The sequence below is a fragment of the Mytilus edulis genome, chromosome 11 (assembly GCF_963676685.1).
Source record: "Mytilus edulis chromosome 11, xbMytEdul2.2, whole genome shotgun sequence".
Classification (NCBI taxonomy): domain Eukaryota; kingdom Metazoa; phylum Mollusca; class Bivalvia; order Mytilida; family Mytilidae; genus Mytilus; species Mytilus edulis.
The window spans coordinates 54481040-54504236 of record NC_092354.1 but is presented as its reverse complement, the minus strand read 5'-3'; the positions used below and the strand labels follow the sequence as shown (position 1 = coordinate 54504236).

The 23197-nt window shown below is 33.9% G+C and overlaps 1 protein-coding gene across 1 annotated transcript in view; it reads right to left on the bottom strand.

Moving 5' to 3' along the window:
- The window catches only part of LOC139495328 (collagen alpha-1(IV) chain-like), a 48206-nt gene that overhangs the window by 24594 nt on the left and 415 nt on the right, over positions 1–23197 (bottom strand). Inside the window, exons 2-23 of the mRNA XM_071283635.1 lie at positions 22214–22243; positions 21328–21351; positions 20495–20509; positions 19452–19747; positions 18778–19069; positions 18085–18186; positions 17400–17570; positions 16516–16857; positions 15417–15758; positions 14339–14788; positions 14034–14123; positions 13088–13339; positions 12567–12593; positions 11568–11657; positions 10869–11084; positions 10528–10653; positions 9375–9941; positions 8236–8406; positions 6362–6631; positions 6139–6189; positions 5854–5903; positions 5396–5576 (exon numbers count right to left, since the gene is read on the bottom strand). Of these exons, the coding sequence (XP_071139736.1) occupies positions 5396–5576; positions 5854–5903; positions 6139–6189; positions 6362–6631; positions 8236–8406; positions 9375–9941; positions 10528–10653; positions 10869–11084; positions 11568–11657; positions 12567–12593; positions 13088–13339; positions 14034–14123; positions 14339–14788; positions 15417–15758; positions 16516–16857; positions 17400–17570; positions 18085–18186; positions 18778–19069; positions 19452–19747; positions 20495–20509; positions 21328–21351; positions 22214–22243 (4155 nt within the window). The remainder of the gene's footprint in view (positions 1–5395; positions 5577–5853; positions 5904–6138; positions 6190–6361; positions 6632–8235; positions 8407–9374; positions 9942–10527; positions 10654–10868; positions 11085–11567; positions 11658–12566; positions 12594–13087; positions 13340–14033; positions 14124–14338; positions 14789–15416; positions 15759–16515; positions 16858–17399; positions 17571–18084; positions 18187–18777; positions 19070–19451; positions 19748–20494; positions 20510–21327; positions 21352–22213; positions 22244–23197) is intronic.

Genomic DNA, 23197 nt, shown 5'->3' with positions numbered 1-23197 from the left:
TGTTGGCATGACACGGGTTATGTTCTTCACATATATGTTATGATGGTATGATACCAAACCCCTAACGGGAAGGATTGTGCCTTATATTCATATAATGAAGACATAATCTGTCAATCAGTTTAATTGAAGTCTGGAGCTGGCATGTCAGTTAACTGCTAGTAGTCTGTTGTTATTTATGTATTATTGTCATTTCGTTTATTTTCTTTTGTTACATCTTCAGACTCGGACTTTTCTTGAACTGAATTTTAATGTGCGTATTGTTATGCGTTTACTCTCTACATTGGCTGGAGGTATAGGGGAGGGTTAAGATCTCATTAACATGTTTAACCCCGCCGCATTTTTGCGCCTGTTCCAAGTCAGGAGCCTTTTGCCTTTGTTAGTCTTGTATTATTTTTAATTTTAGTCTTTTGTGTACAATTTGGAGTTTAATATGGCGTTCATTATCACTGAACTAGTATATATATTTGTTTAGGGGCCAGCTGAATGACGCCTCCGGGTGCGGGAATTTTTCACTGCATTGGACACCTGTTGGTGACCTTCTGCTGTTGTCTGTTCTATGGTCGGATTGTTGTATCTTTGACACATTCCCAATTTCATCCTCATTTTTATGATGGTATGCTACTAAACCCCTTACGGGAAGAATTGTGCCTGATATTCATATGATGATGACAAAATCTATCAATCAGTTTAATTGAGGTCTGGAGCAGGCATGTTAGTTGTCTGTTGTTATGCATGTATTACTGTCATTTTGATTATTTTCTTTGGTTACATCTTCTGACATCTGACTCGGACTTCTCTTGAATTGAATTTTAATGTGCGTATTGTTATGCATATACTTTTCTACATTGGCTAGAGGTATAGAGGGAGGGTTTAGATCTCATAAACATATTTAACACCTCCGCATTTTTTGCGCCTATCCCAAGTCAGGAGCCTCTGGCATTTCAGAACGTTCATTATCACTGAACTAGTATATATTTGTTTAGGGGCCAGCCTCCGGTTGTGGGAATTTCTCGCTGTTGGTGACCTTCTGTTTGTGTCTGTCCTATGGTCGGGTTGTTTTCTCTTTGACACATTCCCCATTTCCATTCTCAATTTTATTGAAGTTTGTTAAATTGTTATTGAATTACACCATTTTTTTTACCATTTGTAATATTCAATTTATTACTATTTTACATTTTTTATGTAATATATAAACAAAACTGCATAGTTTTTTTTTATATAGATATAGGAAGATGTGGTGTGAGTGCCAATGATATGTCTAAGTTATAAAGTGTTTTTTTCCTTTATTCTTTGTATATTTCCTTGAATTTATCACTGTTATCATAAGTTGTCTGGGTTTTTTTTCTCAATATAGCTAAACTTTAGTGACAAACATGTTTCAATTTTTGTTTATTAAGATATAGACAAAAAATTATGTTTGAATATGCATGCAAGCATTATATTAAAATATATTAAAATAATTCAGACGCACTTTGATATCATGGCACTTTTTATGCTAAAAAAATATTTAAAAGTCCTAACAAATATTTTGCACAACAATATACAACAGAGTTGGTTTTAACAAATGTCAAATGTCACCTTACACAGAATATTAAACTAGGTTTAATCCACCATTTTCTACATAAGAAAATGCCTGCAACAAGTCAGGAATATAACAGTTATTATCCATTCGTTTGATGTTTTTGCACTTTTGATTTGAATTTTGATTAAGGACTTTCTGTGTAGAATTGTCCTCGTAGATCGGTAATTTTGTGAATTTACTTGATAGCCATGGACATGTTGTTCATATCCTTCTCTTGATTATTTAAATGAATTAAACGTTTAGCGTTGTTATTTTTATGGCAATCTTTTTCAGTTTTTTCTACCATAACATGAGCTTCAGCTAATGTATCAACCGTATCATCTTCTATTTCACTTTCACCATTATCATTTTCCAAAATTCATTAGCAGTGACGTCCCAGTCTGCAGTTTGTGTATCGCAGGTTGATATTGCAAGACGGTTAATTCAAATAATCTCCTTATATTCATATCATTTGTTTGGTAGATAGATGAAATAGATTATGATTGTTATAAACTGAATGTTTTTTAGGTACCAAGTATGTACAAAATGATACAGCATTTTTTCATATGATACGAAGTGGGAAATCAGTTTTTCCATATGGTACAATTTGTAGATTTTTAATTTCCCATATGGTACGAATTTTTTTCTTTTTTTTTATATGGTACGAAATGGTTCATGGTCATGGTACAAAAAGTCAATTTCGTGGTAAGAAATAGTAGTTTTGGGTACGAAATGGTCTCTCTCCACAAATGTGACCTACCAATCTAGACTATATACCGGGTTTGTAATAATATGAGCAAACACGACGGATGCCACATATGGAGCAGGATGATTGGGTTCCTGTTACTTAGTCTTTATTTATTTATGTTTTGTGTAGTGCACATGTTCTTCTGTATGTCTGTGTGTCTTTTTTTTTTTTTTTTTTTAGATATGGCGTTGTCAGTTTATTTTCCATCTATGAATGTGACTGTCCCTCTGTTATTTTACGCCCGTCATGTCCCTCTGTTATCTTTGCCCCTCATTTATGGAAATGACTAACTACCATATTCAACACTTTTGGTTATTTTAATAACTGCAAGAGGTATCTCATCATTGTTTTTTTTATGATCACTGTCACTTATATCATCTAGCCTGTAAAATTAGAATGATTTTTTTTTTAATTTCGTATCCTTTTTTTGTATTACTTGTCCATCTGTCTCATCACATACTGAAGTTGTTTTTCGCAATATTTAAGTTTAGCACATTGAATAATTCCCTGATCCATAGGACTGAGGTTGTTACATTTTCCTCGGAGTATTTTTGTGATTTTACTTTTTACATGTTTAAAAGTTGAGTGTGGTGTTTATATCGCTGAGCTGAAATACATTAGTGTGTAGAAGTCTGCTCTCGATGCGTGCAGAACTACATTTGTGTCCTTGTAATGTTATCTTCTGTAGGTAAGATATTGTGTCGTTGACACATTTTCAGTTTCAATTATATATTCTATTGACTATAGAAGCAGTACCAGAATTTATGGTCAATTTTTTAAATCATTAATTGTCATCATCTCTAAAGCAGCAATACATCACCCCCTTTCTCATATGCTGCGTACATATATTTCGTCAGTGTCGAGGTAATATATTTATAACCAGGGTTTTGTCAAAGAGCGTTTCGTCCTTTTTTTCTCAAAGGTTCTTCAAATTCTACCTAGACTACACGATACATGTAAATAATCCGTGTCTTTTTCATTAATAGCACAAGAGGGTCAAGAGTTATATAATCTTTTGAATTGTCAACTGCAACACTTTTTGTATGTTTGTTTTGATTATTCAGTCAGTTGTATTGTATGTCTGTGATGTATATTTACACAGTTCCTTTAACCTAGTATGTCTTTTTGTGGTTGCTAATATAACAGAACAATAAACAAATGCCATACAATGGGAGGTTAAGCTAGCTACATGTATTATACCTGGCTTATCTACCATTTTCTTTGGAAAATTCATATACCAAGTCAGGCTGATTATGACGACTATTTTTTATACGTTCTAGTAACTGACACAATCTAACGTGTAATTTTGTCAGATTTAATGGACTCCACCCTTTTTGAATTCCATTTGATTTCGGTAAGTTTATTATGCCTGTTTTTTCTAAGTCTAAAATTAAGAATCTATATTTATTTAGTCTTCAATTGTAAGGTCAGTTTTAGTACAACAGAATATTATTATGAGTCATGTATTCATATATTATTTGCTTGGTGTAGAAGTAAGTCGAAAATTGATAGACTTCTTAATTAAGATGGAAAGCATATGTATGTTTAACCACGCCACAATGTTTATGTGTCTGTTCATAGCCAGGTTCAGTTCATTATATCCCATTTCTGTCCTTGGTTGACCATGGCGATGCTATTATTTTTCGTTTGTTTTTTGTTGTTGTTGTTGTTTGTTTGTTGTTGTTGTTGTTGTTGTTTTTTGGGTTTTTTTTTTTTTTTTTGCTTTATCTCGCAGACCAACTGACTGGTGTGTTCTTTATGGATAATTATCACATTGACAATACTTACATATTCCTCATTTTATTATATATTTTTAATATTTACTATTTTGTGCATAAATCAGCCAACTAGTTTTCTCGTTTGAATTGTTTCACATTTGTGTAATTTTTTCGAAGCCTTTTATTGCATATTATGCGGCATGGGTCTTCCCATTGCCGAAGGCAGTACTGTGACCTATATATCATAGCTGTTACTTTCTATGTCATTTGATCTCTTTTTAAGAGTTGTCTTAATGGTAATCATACAAAATCCTCTTATTTTTATATTAACATCTGCACACCCCTTTCCAGGCCAGACATTTGTAAAAGAAAATGAAAAGAAAAAAGAGTTTGTATTTAATTTGGTTCCTGGTATTGGTTTTTGGTTTTGCTGGTATTTTTTTTTCATACAGGTGTTCATTTTTATGTAATGTGTTAAATGGTTTTTCTAGTTTAAATAATACTTATTGTGACCTACAAGTTGATAACTTACATAAAACAATGATGTGCTGAAAACCCGTTATCAATACTGCACAAACACAAACACTAACCTGCGGTCCGGGCTAATCTTGTCAGTATTACGACGCGCAGTTAGATATCGGGCCGGAGTACCAGGCTAACACAAACACTTAACGATATAACCAGCCATCTAGGATGAACATATAGACAACCCTCATCATTTGTTCGCAACTGTCCAAAGTCAGTGACCTGATGGTCAGTAGTTTGTTGATGTGAATCGGGCTTTTTTTTTTATAAAGATTAGACCGTTGGTTTTCCTTTGAGAGTGTTTTTACACTGGTCCTTTTTGGTGCCCTTTATAGCTATAGCTTGCAGTTTGTTGTTGAGCTAAGGCTCCGTTTTGAAGTTTGACCTATAATGGTTTACCTTTTTTTTTTTACATATTGTGACTTGGATGAAGAGATGTCGCATTTGCACTCATACCTCATCTTCTTTTATCACAAAATATGCATGATATAGCTTGCTGTTCGGTGTGAGCCAATGATCCATGTTGAAGGCCGTACTTTGACCTGTAAGCGTTTTAAACCTACTTTTACCATTGGCACTCATACCACATCTACTTATATCTATAAAGCAGATTTTCATTCCAAGTTACGGGAAAACATATTCCATAACATAACAACATACTACGGTTCCAAATGATCATTTAAACAACCTACTACTTTTTGTTATTGTAATGTCAGTTAACTATAATTTTTGATTGATGGTACGAACTATTTTACTGATTCAAACAAACAAACAATTGTATTTATCATTGATAATTTTATTATATTCAACAAAGTTATGTACAAAATATGTCGAGTTAGTTTTAGTATGCTTTGGCTACAACTTTTGTCTCAATATGATGGGGGTAAGCGGCGCTGGTTCCTGTTGTTTTCGTTCCTGTACTGGCTCCTCCTGTTTTGGACCCATTTGGCGGGACTCCCGGAATACCTTTAGCAATGAAATTGTTGATCTGTGTCTTTATACCAGCGAGTCCGTCAGCGGTTGCCTGTAAATAAAAATACAATTTTACAAATTTCGTGCGTCCGCTGGCCTTTTCTTGATGTTCTCGATTTATTGGTTTTTGTTCAGATCGGGGAATTGGTTGTTGATGGCAGATCGTTGATAGTTTTTGTTTAATTTTCTCTCCTTTTTCATAATTGGGATTACCAAGAGCTTGATTTGTTGTATAGACATACAGATTATGGCATTATAGTTTTTGATACGAACTAATCAACGATACTACCAAGCGAGGCCACTAGCATTTTGAAATTTGAAATTCATACCTGCTCAGTCTTTCCTGCGGGTCTGTATGATGTTGGAGGGTACCCTTTCACTATAAAATATATAATAAATATTTAGTTTATGCTTCGAATAATACAATACGCAAACAAACAAAACCTAATAATGCTTGTATTGACTGAAACAAAAGTGAAGTCAAAATATCCTACTGATCATGAACTGTTTCATTTCACCTTTAAGAGATATCTGAATATAGGATTTCAGTTATCACCACAAACAAAGTCTATATTTACTAAAACAAACTTTACAATAATGTAAAATGTACATACCGAATGGTTTCATTGTCCATCCATAACCAGACCATATAACTTTTATGAAACCTGTAAATAAATGTACACTAAAAGTAAAAGTGTGCAAGTCATATTTGAAATAAAAAAAGCAACATTTCTTTAAAGTCTTAAAGTTGTATAAAGTACGGGTTAGTAGTTGCATTGAAATGAATATAAGCTACAAGTGAGTAACAAAACGCCTAAATTGCCGAAAAATAATTACCCATAAGACCTCTTTCTCCCGTCGGTCCTTTGTCTCCAGGTGCACCCTGGTCTCCCTTGAATCCTTTGTTTCCTACATCTCCTTTTTGTCCTTTGTCACCCTTTTCTCCTTTGTCTCCTGTGGCACCCTTGTCGCCCCGCTCGCCTTGATCTCCGACAGCTCCCTTGATTCCTTTGTCACCCTTTTCACCATGTTGACCTTTTATTCCTTTGTCTCCAATTACACCCTTGTCACCTTTGTCGCCCTTCTCTCCTTTTGCACCATCATTACCTATAACCAAGATGTTCAAAAACTACAAGATGATCCCTCATAATCTCAAACAGGTAACAATATTAAACAGCTATTACCACAATTAAAATCACAGATAGTGTTAAAAAAATTTAGGGGCCACATGCAGGTTTGGGGAGCAGGAACTGAGTACTCTTCCGGCAAACTGGTCGTTTAGTCATTAAATTTGTATGTTTTATTTAGTAGACCATTGTTAGTTGTTTTTCGTCGTTTTCCGTTATTAGCTGTGATTCTGTCGACACCCCTCCCACTGATAAGAATTTTCTTTTGCAGGCGGGAACCCAGTTGAAATAGAACAAAAGAATCGAAGCTCTTTGTTAGAGAAGACGATAAATGCTTACTGTAATGTTTACTATAGTAACAAACATTTTGTTAAAAAGTTAATAGAAACAAATAAAAAGACAATTTTCTTCTTAATTACCAAGAGTGTTTTATTCTAAAAACACCATTTGCATAAGTTTTCAATTTATCTATTACAGAGTAATGCAGAACAATTAGATATCAAGTCGACGAAATGGGTATCTATCAAGTTGGTTAATGGATGTAGAAAATGAATAACCTCCGATTTTATTTTTTTTACCACGGACGGAGAACATACCAATCTATTCGTTCAGTAATTTTCGTGTCTGCCCTTCCATTATGTGACTCAAGAAAAAAATCCTAAAAATGGGTAACAATTGTATCGAAAAGAGAAAATCGAGTGCACCATTTTATGTTAGGGCGTTTTTCAGGTGTATATTTTGTCTTTAAAACGTACAAACCAAGAGTATTTGATATATCATCTCGCTTCAGATTCTATCATTTTTTATATATCAAAGCTACAGGTTGACTTTATAACATATCTAATGAATCACAAAAATAGTGTAGGTGTGTTCGAATAGCTATTTTTTTACTAAAAGTACTTGACGACAGTCTTTTAAGATGGATGATGAAAATGCATATTTTATATTTTGTGTGTGATAACTAGGGTTTATAATCTTCAACCACTGAACAATTTTTAGTCTGCCCTTTCACGAAATATTTAATTAGATTTTTTTTAATTCCACCTGACAACCGATAAGACAATAGTTGTAAGTTGAATCAATGCAGACAAGATCATTAACTGATGATCATTAGCTAGTAGATACATTTGTCTTTTAAAATACAACTGACATATAAGGATCGTAGTGGTGCTATGTGGCTAAATTTATCGGTTTTCAAAGGGAAAATTGGCAGCGCGTCATCCCTACAAATACAATGGCTCCCATTTCTACGATTGTGGAAATGAACTTGCGTAATGGGGAGATAATTTTGACGAAGTAGCATCCTGACTGGTTGGTATCTTCCTTCTTAACTTTTGATTTCATTTTCTAGTGATATTCGTTACTTTCGACAGAAAATAAATCAAAGAAAAAATAGCTTAGTGAAGAAAGCTGAATTTTCAATTTATATCTAAAGATGCTATATCTGATCATTTTTCTATTTATCTTTTCAAGTTAGATTGACAACAACAGTCAATGTGTACATGAAGTACAAAATTCAATTTTGTTCTTCAATTTGAATAAACATTACAAGCAGGCTGCTTTTAATTGATACATCATACGCACCATTCTTTCCAAGTGCTCCTTTATGACCTTGTTCACCCTTGTCTCCTTTATCTCCCTTCTCTCCGTGTTCTCCTTTGTTTCCCTTTTCTCCAATGTGTCCCTTGTTTCCCTTGTCCCCCTTTGCTCCTTTGTCTCCCCTCATTCCATCTTTACCATCCTTTCCGGATTTACCTATAGTTATAAGGGGCAACGATATTCAATAAACAATTCGTCCATATTACAGAATGTAGAAAACAAATATTTAAACGGCACACATCTGTCATATTAAGGTATTTACATTTCCAACTTCTACTCCTATTCTCCAATGTTGTTGTATATGTAGTTAGCAATATGTATTTTAAATGGGGTAGCAGAACATGTTTGGATGATTTCTGCAATTTGGTCGGATTGTTGTCTCTTTGACTCGTTTCCATTTTCATATGCCAAGGTCGTTTTGAACGCGATAGGCTTTAACTGTATGCTTTTGATAGCCCTAGTGTTAACATTGGGATAATGTTCGGAAACTAGAATGCTATTTCCTATAACTTTGCTTAAGACAAACGCGCGATTATTAAGAGTTTAATAGAGAGGATGGCCTATGTGTGTAATGGGTCGTATGCAGAATACTCAATGTCTTCCCAAAAGTGCGCTAATCTGTTAATCTTAAAATGAATGTCACGAAGAGCTTTCTTCATCAGACGTGTTAGTTTTATATTCAGCTTTGGGGAGTTTTATAAAAAGGTTACGTAGTTTGTTTGTAGATTTGATGAAGAAAAAATGGACGGTTACTATGGCTAAAAAGACGCCCAATTCTATTTCGGTCTTTGTGTCTATGAAAGTTAAATGAAACATCAAAATATCCCTTTCTTTATTTAGACATCGCTTAGGGTAAAACAACAAGTATAACAAAATAATACTAGGTTATTGTCCCCATTCAGCGGATGTGATTACTTTTGAGAACAAATTCTTTCAACCTATTTTAAACATGTTCTTAGGGTAACAAAACCAAGTATAAGTTATTGTCAACATTCAGCTTCAATTAACAAATTCTTTCAACTGACTTTGAACATGGTACAACTTGTTTGCATATTTTAAACCTATTTTCTTAGATGGTACCTACAGATCTTAAAATCATATAACGTGTACATTGGTAAACCTACCCTGATCTCCCTTGACTCCTTGTTCTCCTTGTTTTCCTTGCATTCCTTTGTCGCCCCTAGCTCCTTTGTCCCCTTTAGCGCCTGTAAGTCCTTTGTCACCATCCGGGCCTTTCATTCCTTGTTCCCCTTTGTTTCCATCTGCTCCTTTGTCGCCTCTTTCTCCTTCCATTCCTTTGTTTCCGTTTGCCCCCTTATTTCCGGTTTCTCCCTTCGTTCCTTTTTCTCCATGCATTCCCTTGTCTCCTTTTTCTCCAGTGGCTCCATAATTGCCTTGTTTACCCGCATTTCCCTGTGGTCCCTTATCGCCCTGATCACCCTTATCACCGGTTGCACCCTTGTTTCCAATTAGACCCTTGTCTCCTTGTAATCCCTTGTCGCCTTTATCGCCAGTGTCACCCTTATCCCCTCGCATACCCTTATTTCCTCGAGCACCACGTTTGCCTACTGGGCCTTGGTTTCCAGGAGAGCCTTGGTCTCCAGGTATGCCCTTCTCCCCTTTGTTGCCCTGAGCACCATTCTTTCCATTTGTACCTGGATTACCTTGTGGGCCTTTCATTCCTTGTTCACCTGTACAAAAAGATTATCCTTAAAAGTTTCAAATCTGTGATAACAAACATAACAAAATAACTCTTAATTTTTTGCCACTTTCGCGAGTAAAAAATGACACATATATGAATCGTGAAGAAAATATAAAACTTGGATCTTTCCGTATCTAACTATATCAAGTGAAATTCAAATCGCTAAAACAAATCACCGCGAAATGTGCTAGAAAGGTCTTAAATAACGCGGAGTAAAGTATCCGCGAAAGAATTGGGTTAACCGTAAACATGCACGAGCAACTCTATCAGTAGATAGCAACAATCTAATTCAGATATCAGGAAATTAATTAAATGCGAACATTTTAGTGTGTATATGCAATCATACCAATGTGGCTTCGAGTTATTACTTTTTATCGCCGTATACTTGTGTATATTGTATGAAAAACAATTCTTATTGTTCATCACACAATGTTTTATATTGATCTTGATTGATTGGTTGATTGCTTTAATATTTTTATTTCGTTTGTGTTTTGTTTTACTGTCTCATTAATATATGAGCCTCATCTATTTGTAAATGTTTTTTATATCACATGACAGTCACATGACGTACTAACCTTTATCTCCTTTGTCTCCTACTGGACCTTGTGGACCTCGGAGTCCTACCTCTCCAAGAGGTCCATCATCACCTTTAGCCCCTTTGTGACCTTTTGGACCTTGTGATCCCTGTTCTCCAATAATTCCTGAAACATACCAAATGATCGGAAAATATCAATAGCTATAAACAAAACTGGATCTTGAAAACAATGTTTGGACTCCGAAAACATACTTGAAGCATACATTTCAATTCATTTATGTTTATACTTGGAACAATACATACATGTACATGTATGTACAAATGTACCTTGTTTACTCTCAAACAACTTAATATTTAAAAGGACTTTTTGTTATAACTGACCTTTGTCTCCTTGTGGTCCCTGCTTGCCATCAGGCCCTTGCTTTCCGTCCATGCCTTTTTTGCCAGGCTTTCCAGGAAGGCCTTGTGGCCCCACATCACCTCGAACTCCTTTAACCCCAGTTGCTCCTTTATTACCCTTTTCTCCCTTTCCACCCTCGCTACCTGCTATTCCATTATCACCCGTCATGCCTTTGTCACCGGTTTTGCCAGTCTTGCCTAAATGAGTATACATGTGTAGATTAACATTGATGAAAAAGAGAAGTGCATTGTATGTCGGAAAGGTTGATTGATAGATTTGTGGATGCTTAACGTCCAGTGACCAACTTTCATGCATGTACAGAACGAATTGTCAGACAAAAGGACCTTGTATGTAAAATATGAAATTCGTTTAGGTTGAAAGTTTTATTACCAAACAAATCAAAGGATTGGACTTTGTTAGAGCGCAAACAGTCATTTGTCGTATCACTATATTTTATTAGTTTTATTTTTGTAGTTTTTATAAATATGCTGGAATGAATGTGATGTTGTCAAATTCAACCACATGAAAAACAGCATAAAACCTTGATGCACCAAATTATACATTAGTTCCATTACAAATTATTTTTCTTAGTTTATTATATAATCTTTCTATTGTTCAAACCTTTTTTTCTATATTTATTTCACTTTACAAATTTTGTTAAGCATGTCTTTGTTATTTACCTTTGTCTCCGATAGCTCCCTGTTGTCCTTGTATACCTGGTAGTCCAGTATCCCCCTTTTCTCCCTTCATTCCTTGGTCGCCCCTCTTGCCTTTAAGATTTTGTAATTAAAAACATTAAGTACCAATTTGTGTTTATAAACATGTACATAATAATGTTATGCCACATATAAGTTGTGTTGTTTTAGATTGCATGACTAAAACATTTTTTGTTTTCTGATATCAGAGGCGGATTTAGGGGGGGGGGGCCTTTTGGGGAAAAATTTGGTTGCTTATATAGGGAATCACTGAAATGTGACTGGAGCGGGTCCCCTCTTAGGTCAGTCAGTGGGCCCCCACTTATGAAAATTTCTGGATCCGCCACTGGATATACACGTTTTGCTATATTTTGCAGTCTCCAATCAGTAATGACATAATGAAGCATGTTTGCCTTAATCTTATTGGTTGTTACGGTTTATATTAATTATTATCGTGATTGATTTAAGTACACATTGTAAATCTGTAGATCTATCTAAAATATGTTCATTATTTGATTGTTGTTTGGTTAACGTCCAGTGGCAAATATTTCAAACATAGTCACGGAGAGAAGTGATTAAAAACGTATTCAAATTCATTTTCAAAGTTGATTTTCAGATACATTTGTTTGTAACTGGTTTTGTACGTCTGTATATACAATTTGGTGTCATTCGGTTTTCTACAGCTCTTTGGTCGGATTGTTGTCTACTTGACACATTTCCCGTTTCCATTCTCAATTTTACCTGAATATTAAACATTAATAGTATATTGTTTATACCATTGAATACCATCGACTAAAAAGGCAAATGGATTCTTGAGTTCTGAATTAAGTTATTTCACTACTTTGGACTTCTACATCTGAAGATACAAGATTAATTATAGACGAAATACATATCTGATGCATTAAGAGTGGTACCGTTTAATATTAGTGTAATTAACAATACATTGAACTAACATAAAATCGGTTTTTGTTTTCATTACTTTACCTGGATCTCCATGAACTCCTTGATTACCTGCAAAGATAACAAAAAAAAAGAAAGATAAGTTTATCAATATTTAATGTAGTGGTTTTTTATGCAATTTTTTTTTAATATATCGCAACTTTATGCAAGCTTTACATGCTAAAATGTAAGCATATCATATGTGCTTACTCTTAAAAATATATTAAGCAGAAAAATCTGTGTACCACAACGTGTTTATGTAAATTCATACACCCATTAACATTAAAGTTTAGCAGCAAATATTTTTAATTTTATATTTCAAAAAAAAAAAAAAAACTATTTCCGGGAAAATAACAACTAACGCATGATTATGCACGTGACAATGAACTTGAGGTTGGATATTTTCTCGAAAATACCTAGATAGTTAAATTCATTTCTGCAATTTTGGAAATGATAATTTACTTACAATATATGTTGCTTAACGCTTGTACCCACTTTAGATGTAACTAGTATAGAAAATGTCTTGCTTGTAAACAATTATTTGATATGGATAAATGTTTCCTTACCAGGGGCTCCTTTGTCACCCTGTGCTCCCTGTGGTCCAACATCTCCGACTGGTCCCTTGTGACCTTGTGCTCCATCTTCACCCGTAGAACCTTTATCTCCTGTATTGCCCTTCTCGCCTACTGGTCCCTGGTCTCCAGTTGGTCCTTTCATTCCATCGTCTCCTTTGACACCTCGTGGGCCCTTTTTGCCACGTTTTCCTTTCATACCCTCTGGGCCTTGTAGGCCTGTAAGGCCTTGGATTCCAGGAGAACCTAGTATTCAAAATAAATGTTAAGTATTGTATTATTAACTATAATGGATAACTTATCGCAAAAAAAGCAAAAAAAAATAAAAATGTTTAAGTTTAAAAAAAATAATAATAAGCTGTATTTCCTGTCTACTTCCTGCTCCAAGTTTTCATGTATACCCATTAACAAATTGGTATAGACTATTTAAACTTGAGAATATTTTCCATTATAGTCTGTACGGCGATTCCGTTTGAATGGTTTTACACTAGTTATTTTTGGGACCCTTTATAGCTTGCTGTACGGTGTGATCCAATGATCCAATGATCCATGTTGAAGGCCGTACTTTGACCTACATGTATACTGTTTTTTTTTTACAAATTGTGACTTATATGGCGAGTTGTCTCATTAATACTCATACCACATCTTCTTATATCTTCTTATATCTATTGTTTTAGCCTTACAAACGTTTACATATATATATTACAACGCTAAGATTGTTGTCAAATAAAAGGACAATTTACAATAGTAACGAATGAAGATGACTCAGTATACATATGTGCGTAAAATTCAACAATTATTGCTTCTGCATTTTTGAAAAAAGGCATATTGACATATATATTCGTATACACACTTTCTTCATTTCAATGTGGAAACTTTAATAAGTTAGCCATTTGTATTGTTTCATACAGAGGGAAATACATTATATTTTTTTGTTTACCTGTCATTCCATCAGATCCTGCATTTCCTTTGTCGCCTTTTTCACCTTTGTCGCCAGTGTCTCCTTTCATACCCTTTTCACCTTTCTGACCTAAAATAATGAATGATAAAAAAAAAACTTACTATTAATGCCAGGACCATAATTCAGTCATATGAGTAAAATGATATGTAAACATATGGGATTGTGAGCTTTCGTTATATCAATAATCAATCAGCTTTAAAATAAGATATATCAATTTAAAAAAAAAACTTTTAAAAAACAACCTACTAGTATTAACAATTGTCAGTACGTTCATTGAATGTTACCTTGGGTTCCTTTCGGTCCTATTGGTCCAGTTTCCCCCTTCGATCCTCTCGGCCCTGTTTCACCAATAGGTCCTTGGTTACCTGGATTTCCTGCGTTTCCTGGAGTTCCCTTATCACCGGGTTGTCCTTTGTCTCCCGGCATACCTGTTAAACCTTGCGGTCCTGGATTTCCATCAGGGCCTTTGTTACCCGTCATTCCTTTGTTACCTTTGTCACCTTGAACTCCTTGAGAACCTTGATCTCCCTTGTCACCTTTCATGCCTTTGTCTCCTTGTGCTCCTTTGTCACCTATTCCCCCAGTAGAACCAGCCTGTCCTTTGTCGCCGTTTTCTCCTTTTACACCTTGAACTCCCTTTTCACCTTGTTCACCTGCATCTCCTTGTATACCCTTTGCACCTTCTTCACCCGTCGCACCTTTGTTACCCGTTTCTCCTTTCATTCCAGTTTCACCTAAATGATATTTGTATCCCCCATAAAAATCAACATTATTACGAGTTTTGCATGATGATCTGCATTATACGAATTTCAATATGAACCCAAAACCTATCTTTTTTGGGCTTAACTCAACTGTGTTTGTGTGATTTTATTATATATTCCTCCGTGCCTATGTTTATTATACAGTTTGGAATGTAACTGAATACGTTCAACAGCGTTCAGGCATCACCAAGTTTGTATCTAAATGATATAAAATCCGTATAGCACATTGCTAATCACAAATGAAAACATGGGCACTTGTTATCCCGTAGAAAGTTATACCATAGATGTAATGTTATACTTTTTGTCAAAATTTGAATTTCTAACGGTAAATGGATCTATGCATAACTAATTTTAAAGTCTATTTTGTTCACAAGAAACTCTTTATATAATCAGGCCAGTTGACTTTTGACATATTTAGTCATACTTATTGCTACTGATGTATTAATTATGTCAGTTGACTATTGAAAATTAAAAATTGGAGAACACTTCGATAGTTAATTATAACTTCATCGTGAATGCCAATTTCATTTTGCGATTGTTATTCCGTCGCATATTTCGCAAATGCAAAAACATCGCAAAACTTTCTGAATTATATGCATACCTTTGCTTCCCTTTTCTCCTTTGTCACCATTAGATCCCTGTTTTCCTTGTTCTCCTACCATTCCTTGTGTTCCCCGTGGTCCTTTTTGCCCAACCATTCCATCTGATCCTTTGTTTCCTCTCTCTCCTATAAGTCCTTTATCCCCTTTATCTCCCTTTTCTCCTTTCATTCCCTTTTTACCCATCATTCCGTCAGCTCCTTGGTTACCTTTCTGCCCTTTCATTCCCTGTTCACCCTTTTCTCCCTTGGAACCTTTAGCTCCTTTATTGCCTCGTTCTCCTTGTGAGCCAGTTTCGCCTTTGCTCCCTTTGTCGCCTGCTGTACCTGTTTCACCCTGTTCACCTTTTTAAAGTTAGAAAAGTAAAGTTTTTTATAATTAACATCTCATATCAATGCATTCATTAGGTAAAACAAAACAAATATTTATTACCCGTTTTAGCCAAAACACATCCCTGCCCATTAAAAGACTCCCCTTTAAAAAAAAAAAAAATTATCTCAAATTCCATACGTTTTAAAATGTTCAAAAGATCAGGAATCTTATCTAGATTGATTGTTGTTTTTGACTTTTCGGCATAAAATTCCTTGTTGCGAAGAAGAAAACGAATAAAACATTACTTAATATATAATGAAACAAAAATGTGTTTCTAGTACACGGATGCCCCATCCACAATATCATTTTCTTAGTTCAGTGGACCGTAAAAAGGGGATAATGGCTCTAATTTGGCATTAAAATTAGAAAGATAATAGCATAGAGAACATGCATCAAGTTGATTGAGGTTCAACTCCATCAAAATCTACCTCGACCATAACCTTTAACCTGAAGCGGAACAGACGGGCAAACGAACGGACGAACGGTCGCACAGACCAGAAAACATAATGCCTATAAATGGGGCATAAAAAGAGTAATGATTTATCAACTCAATTAATACATAAACTAAACTAGGATTATGATATCCTTCTCGATCATTGTGTTACATGTTACCATTGGTGATCGACTCGTTAATGTATTAAAAAAAATGTCGGAATGTACAAGGGTTACAATGTATGTGGTTACTAACAAAACATCTTCCGATTCAAGTAAAAACGTTTAGCATTTTACCTTGAATTCCTTTGTCTCCCTTTTCTCCAGTGGCTCCCTTTTCTCCTTTGTCGCCTTTATCTCCTTGTTCTCCTGAATTGCCGGTATCTCCATCGTCCCCTTTTTCTCCTTTATCACCATCAGCGCCTTTGTCTCCTTTCATTCCTTTATCTCCATCAGGGCCTGATGGTCCTTCTCCACCCGTTTCTCCTTGATTTCCTGCGTCTCCCTGTTCTCCTCTATTTCCTTGCAGTCCCTTTTCTCCATCGGGACCTCTATTACCTTTTGGGCCCATATCTCCTGTCATTCCCTTTTCTCCCTTTTTGCCCTTTTCTCCTGGTGACCCACGTGGCCCTTGATTTCCTGGTCAAATGAATAAAAAAAATACTAAAAATTATTCTAGACAAACTTAGTAATACATTTATTTAGCAATAAAATGTGTAATTCTCATGGTCCAATTCTCAACATGGACTAGAAAGTCTAGAGAGTACTTTTTAATTCAAGTTTACATTTGTTTTTGCAACAGAAACGCAGCAAATATATGTTTTCTTAGTTTTCAGTAAGAGTCGACCGATATTCGAAACTTAATTGAAGACATTTTTATTTTATTTTAGGTATCGTTTGATTGCTGTAAGGATGTCCACAATATAGTGTATCACTTTTGCAATCATACCCCATACATTTATTCTTATTTATTCAGTAGTGGAGTACTGTACTTATATTTTAAGGTTCAAGTAACTTAATGTGTAACTTACAACAACAAGCATGACTTAAAAGTATCAAATTATATCATGTTTTTCTTAGACTTGACGAATTGTACGTCCCATTTTCGCAATGTTTAGCATAACCTTTTTCAGACGCAATTATATTTCGAATCCATTTGTATTGTTTGAAAAAATACCAACCTTGTGCTCCATTTTTGCCAGGTGCCCCTTGATCTCCAGGTCCCCCTTTATATCCAGCTGGGCCATCAGGGCCAGGTTCGCCTTGTTGCCCATTATTTCCAGGTTTTCCGGGTGCTCCTTTGTCACCAGTCATTCCCTTACTGCCAGCAGTACCTTTCATTCCCTTGTCGCCTGCAGTGTAATGTCATTGATATTACGCCAGTTTTATAAAAGATAGATTTTTATACGTATGAAATCTTACAAATATTAAAAATTGCATGTAACCTTAGTTTTGTAGTATAATTATATATTAGAAAATATCTTCCACTGCTTCTGATATTTTGACTTTTTCTCTTTTTACTAGACGATGAAAACAAAAATTACATATATGTCTAGCAATCCTTACTATTCCGCAATTTATCTGTAAAAAATAAAACTCCAGGATAAAATGAATGTATTACCAAAATCCTAAAGTGTATACTATACGAACATTCAGCTGATAATTCTATTGTTCCTATAATACCAAAGACATTATTTTCCAGCAAAAAAATCGACATGTTCAAGTACTTTTTATCGGAGGAGACCGATCTACATACATGTACACTTTAAAATAGTTGGTCAAAATGAAAAAATAAAAAAAAGTTAAAGACAACCAGAAGTTTATTGTCAGTATTTAGGGACATTTTCCGTATTTTGTTTTACATACCGGGCATGCCTGGAACACCAACTCGTCCATTATCACCACGTGGTCCTCTATCCCCAGGTAGTCCCCTTGGACCTCGTGGTCCTGATGATCCACCAGTACAACCTATCAACGAGAATATGTAATTATTAATATTCTCTTTTAGTTGTAAAGGTTGATAACCATTTACCATATATGTTGACTTTGTGATAGGTACTTGACAAAAAGTAAACTCGAAACGAAACACATGTTGTTTTTTTTTTATACAAAATAACTATCAATACTTATAGTTTTATACTTTTATGCATTCATATTTGCTATACGAGACATATTTCGCATTTAATTAACGTAGTTAAACATTCTTACTAATCCATAAATGACTCTTACGCACGTACATTTATTCGAATCGAATTCGCTACTCTCGTACTCTATTTTTTCAAATTCGAATCGAATTTGCATTATCAAATTCGCATCAGAAATGCGTTTTCTTTAACGAGATTTAGTTAATTCGCTTTAGTTCGAGTTGAAGTTAAAACTGTGGTGGACATTTTCTAAAACATCATGTATTCGAAATAGATTATAATTTATAAATTGACAATGCAAATCAAAAGCTCGCGGCGTTCAGACAGTAAAGCGAATTTGACGCACAATGCAATTCGGACGTAAAAGTTGCATGTGAACACAGCGTATAGGATCAAATAAAATAAAATCACTTACCTTGACAAGCTGATGCAACAACGACATCTAAAATCGTTGACAATTTCGCAAAATCATCTGTAGTAAAAACAAAGCTCTCATGTGAAGCTATTTGCTTAAGCTCATCCAAGTTGATGCTTGACCCAACTCCAATAGCGACAATGGTGGCGCTGTGAGTGGCCTTGAGTTCAGCAGCTGCTGCCTGTGATGTAGGGGTACCAGATCCCTTCCCATCAGTAAGAACGATAACCAGTTTTCTAACTCCTGTACGTCCTCCACCATTTACTGTTTTAAACATATTTTTCGATACAAACTTAAAAAAATATAACGAAAAAGATTACATTAATGCTGGATTCCCATATAATACAAATTATAATCAAAACTAGTACGCTATCCCTCCTTTTTTTTGTACACTGTGTGCTACAACTTTTTGTTTGTGTGTTGGGTGTTTTTTGTGTCTTTTTATGGAAATAACAAAAAAAATGAATTGTGATCGGAGCACCAAATACAAGACAATGAAATTTCTATTTTGTAGTTCACGCGGAAAAAAATATATAAGTAGAAAAACGTCTTGTAAAAAACGCTTTAACATGACACAAATCAAATTGTTTAATACACCTTGATTTCAATTATTAGGGATATTACTAAATTAGTATCATATAAATACATGTTAACTCTAAATTGTCCAAAATTACCTGAATTCCAAGTCCAGTTCTAGTAGCAAAACCACTTATAGGTAAGATACCATCAATACCGGTCTTCACTTTAGCACAAGTATCGTATGTATTTAGATAGAAATGTTTCCTGGCGTCTTGTGCAAAACAAACAGCACCAAACTGTGTTCCTTTTGGTCCAACATTAGTAAATTTATCGACCACATCCTTCATAAACTTTTTCATCAAACCAAAGTTGGCTGGATTGTTATTACTAATGCTTGCAGAATCATCATACAGGAAAACAACATCGGCGTTGGCAGTGCAACGCTTGTTTTCTGTAAATAAGATAAAATAAAAATTTGGAAAGAACCTAGTTATAAAATATAGTTTTCTGAGTCATCATGCAGGAAAACAACATCGGCGTTGGCAGTACAACACTTGTTTTCTGTTAAAATGATAAAATAAAATGTTTGAAAGAGCTGATATTGGACATTTTTTTACTAAATTATGACTATATATATATATATAACTATGGTTTGTTTTACTAAGTCTTATATAGGAATTTTACTTAATTAGTGACACTAATTACCCCATGTATATATATAGCATTCTATGTATGTGTTCAAAAACATGAGCCTGTAATTCAGTGATTCGTTGATCGCGCGCTGTCTGATATATGTTTTTTGTTTGATATATTGTCAATCAGGTGACCTTTATAAGACAACCTAGATTGGTGTCCTAAACCAATTATACATCTCGGTTTTTTTTTACAATTTCGACAAAGCATGAAAAATTGTTAGATAATTCTAGATAGCAACATTTGAATTGCCTTTTGAAGGTTGATCTTTAATAGTTGAGGCACACGAATTTGTAGTATTTTATTATTTTAAATGTTCTTAATATTCTTAATACTTATGATGAGGATGAAGGGTGTTTTAACGACTTTTACTACCCACGAGGGTCTTATACAGTCGGTAATTGGTATTTGTTAAGTATCATAATTATTCATACAGTTGCTGTTTGTTTAAAGTCCAATGGCAACTATTTCAGGTACTCTTAGGTTAACAATTACAAGTACTTACTGTATCCATACTGTGCTAAATTAAAAAAAATATAAATTAGCCATTACATTTAATTAATAAAAGATTATACAAGTCTAAAAAATGTAGGTTAACAATAATTTCAAATATTTCCACGACGTTTAGTTCGATTCATAGTTTTCAATTATTTCAAACAGTATTGCAAACGTTGATTTTACCGAAAATTTCAGTCACTTGACTCTGGTATCTTTCGTCCCTCTTTTTAAAACAATACCTAAAAGATTTTAACATTTCTGAATCAATATAAATATTACATAATCGCATTCGCGTTTTAAAAATTAATTTGACATGCATTCACTTTTAAGCGATAATGCATTTGCAAAAAAAATGTTCAGAACATGCAGAAAAAAAGGCGACAGATGCAGGTGAAAATTTGGAAGATTTAAGGTGGTACCTACATATAACACTACAAGGAGATAACTCTGTAAAGTCAGTTAAACGTTGTAAAAGGAATATTAAGCTTCTCAATGATCAAAATTGGTGTTTGTCAAATTGCTACACGTGCTACATTGTATATAACCAGTGTAATTTTTCTGACAAAACGGTTGGTTCATATTCATTCATATTTTTATCATAGTCTCAAAGTAAATACTTTGACAAAATTTTATGAAAATTAAACGAGCCAAATTAATTTTAGTGAAAGTGTTGGGTACCACCTTAAGCCATGAAAAAGTTTGCTTTATAACTACATTGTAAAATAATATTCTTAATTTAGAATAAAATATATCTTTATATATCATTAAACAGTTTTTCTCCGGTATATCCTCGAATATTATGCTGCTCAGATAAACATATGTTTGTATGAATAAACTTACTTTTAGAGCCACCAGAGGACCAACCTAAAAAGTCCAAAGATGAAAATATTATTCAAAACTCAAAATAAAATATTTATAAATATAAATGTGACATGCATAATCCATCATAACATCTCCAGCTAAATTCATTTCTTAATTTGGCGTATAAATATTCGCATACGCTTAAATCAGTAATTCGGTTTTCACACATACAATGTATATATCCAGATTTCGCGCCCTTCTCTTGTCGAGAAAAAATTACTGATCAGATCGACACGTATATTTTGCATTCATGATATGTAATTGCAGTTATATCTCTTTTTCTGATTTAACATTTTTATATTTGTATTTCCTACCATTTTTCGGAGATCCAGAGACCATGATTTACATGAACAGTGTTGTCACAATTTTTTTCTATTAAACTGATCAGTACAATTTCTCATCCAAAATTGCTTTTTGTTTTATTTATGTATTATTAAGACAATTTTTATGTTCGTATGAGTATAACGAGGAAGAACATAAAGCATATTATGTTGTTTCTAAACGTGGTTTACGGTTTATAAGAACATTGAAAAATGGTATTATTGTGCTGTTTAACTGAATACATTAATATAATTGAATTTGATTGATAACTTTACTTCTGTCAAATGAACACATGGTAAAAGCAGATCCAGTCAATTTTAAAGGTGGTTTCAACCTAGTAGAAAGGGTTGCCAAATATTTGTCCGCATTGAAATACATTGATCGTCAAAAAGGAAAAGGTGTTTTAACCGGCCAGCCCTTGAATCCCTCCTATTGATCCTTCACTCTATGGTTAAATGTGAGGTAGCATGAGAGCATAAAAGCAACAGCTGCCATCTTGAAACTATCGTCAGTAAGATTAAATACAAAAAAGATTGTGACTTACTTGACCATGATGCCCAGGTTGTGACCTGTGCTGAAAATGTAATAAAATAATATCAGTTTAATTATGATGTATCTAATATGTATCTAATATGTAAAAGCAAAGAGTGTTGAATGGCAATACGCCAAATCTTTCTAAAAATGTTGAAATTCATACATGTAATTCTTTAGAGGGTTGAATTTTATTATACGTGTAGTAGAAAAAAAATGATGAATAAGAAATTAAAAGTGAGAAAATTGTCCTAAAATTCCATATACATGTAGTTTGTTCAGAAGTCACACAAATTTGCTATGATCATAGTTTTGTTAATTTTTGGTCATACACAAACGTTGAACACATACACAATTTTGAAGGATATTATCATAATACTAAAAAAACTCATTAATACTTTGGAACATTTATACTGAAAAGTTTATATTGATCTTCATTGACTGTCAATAATTCACATAATCAAAATGGTGCATAAAATAAAAAAAAATATAATCACAAACAAAAATGTTCGCAAGACCAGATCTCCAATTATTCATCGTAGAGTTTGTTTCATACTTGCTACATTTGGTACATGTAATAATTATATGAAAAGTAAATTCAATTTTATTATCCAAAATATCTGGATATTAAATATAAGAGATACCATACTCTACTAGTTCATTGACGAGTTGGTCTCATACTTACTGAGTTACTTGCTACACTTGGAACATGTAATATTATGAAACGTTATTTTTAATCCAAAATATCTGGATATTAAATATAAGAGATGCCACAATTGAAAGATAACCAATGGAAAATGTTGTTTACACCTTAATTATGTTCATCATTTAAAGTATCAATTATAATTTTTTCATATTATCGACTTTTTGACTCCGGTTTATATTATTTTTCGACAGGTTACATTTCCAGTGGTTGGACATTCTATAGCACAGGCACTTGTCTCAGAAAAAAATAATTCCTATATACCTTAATATATAGGGGGAAATATTCTGAGAC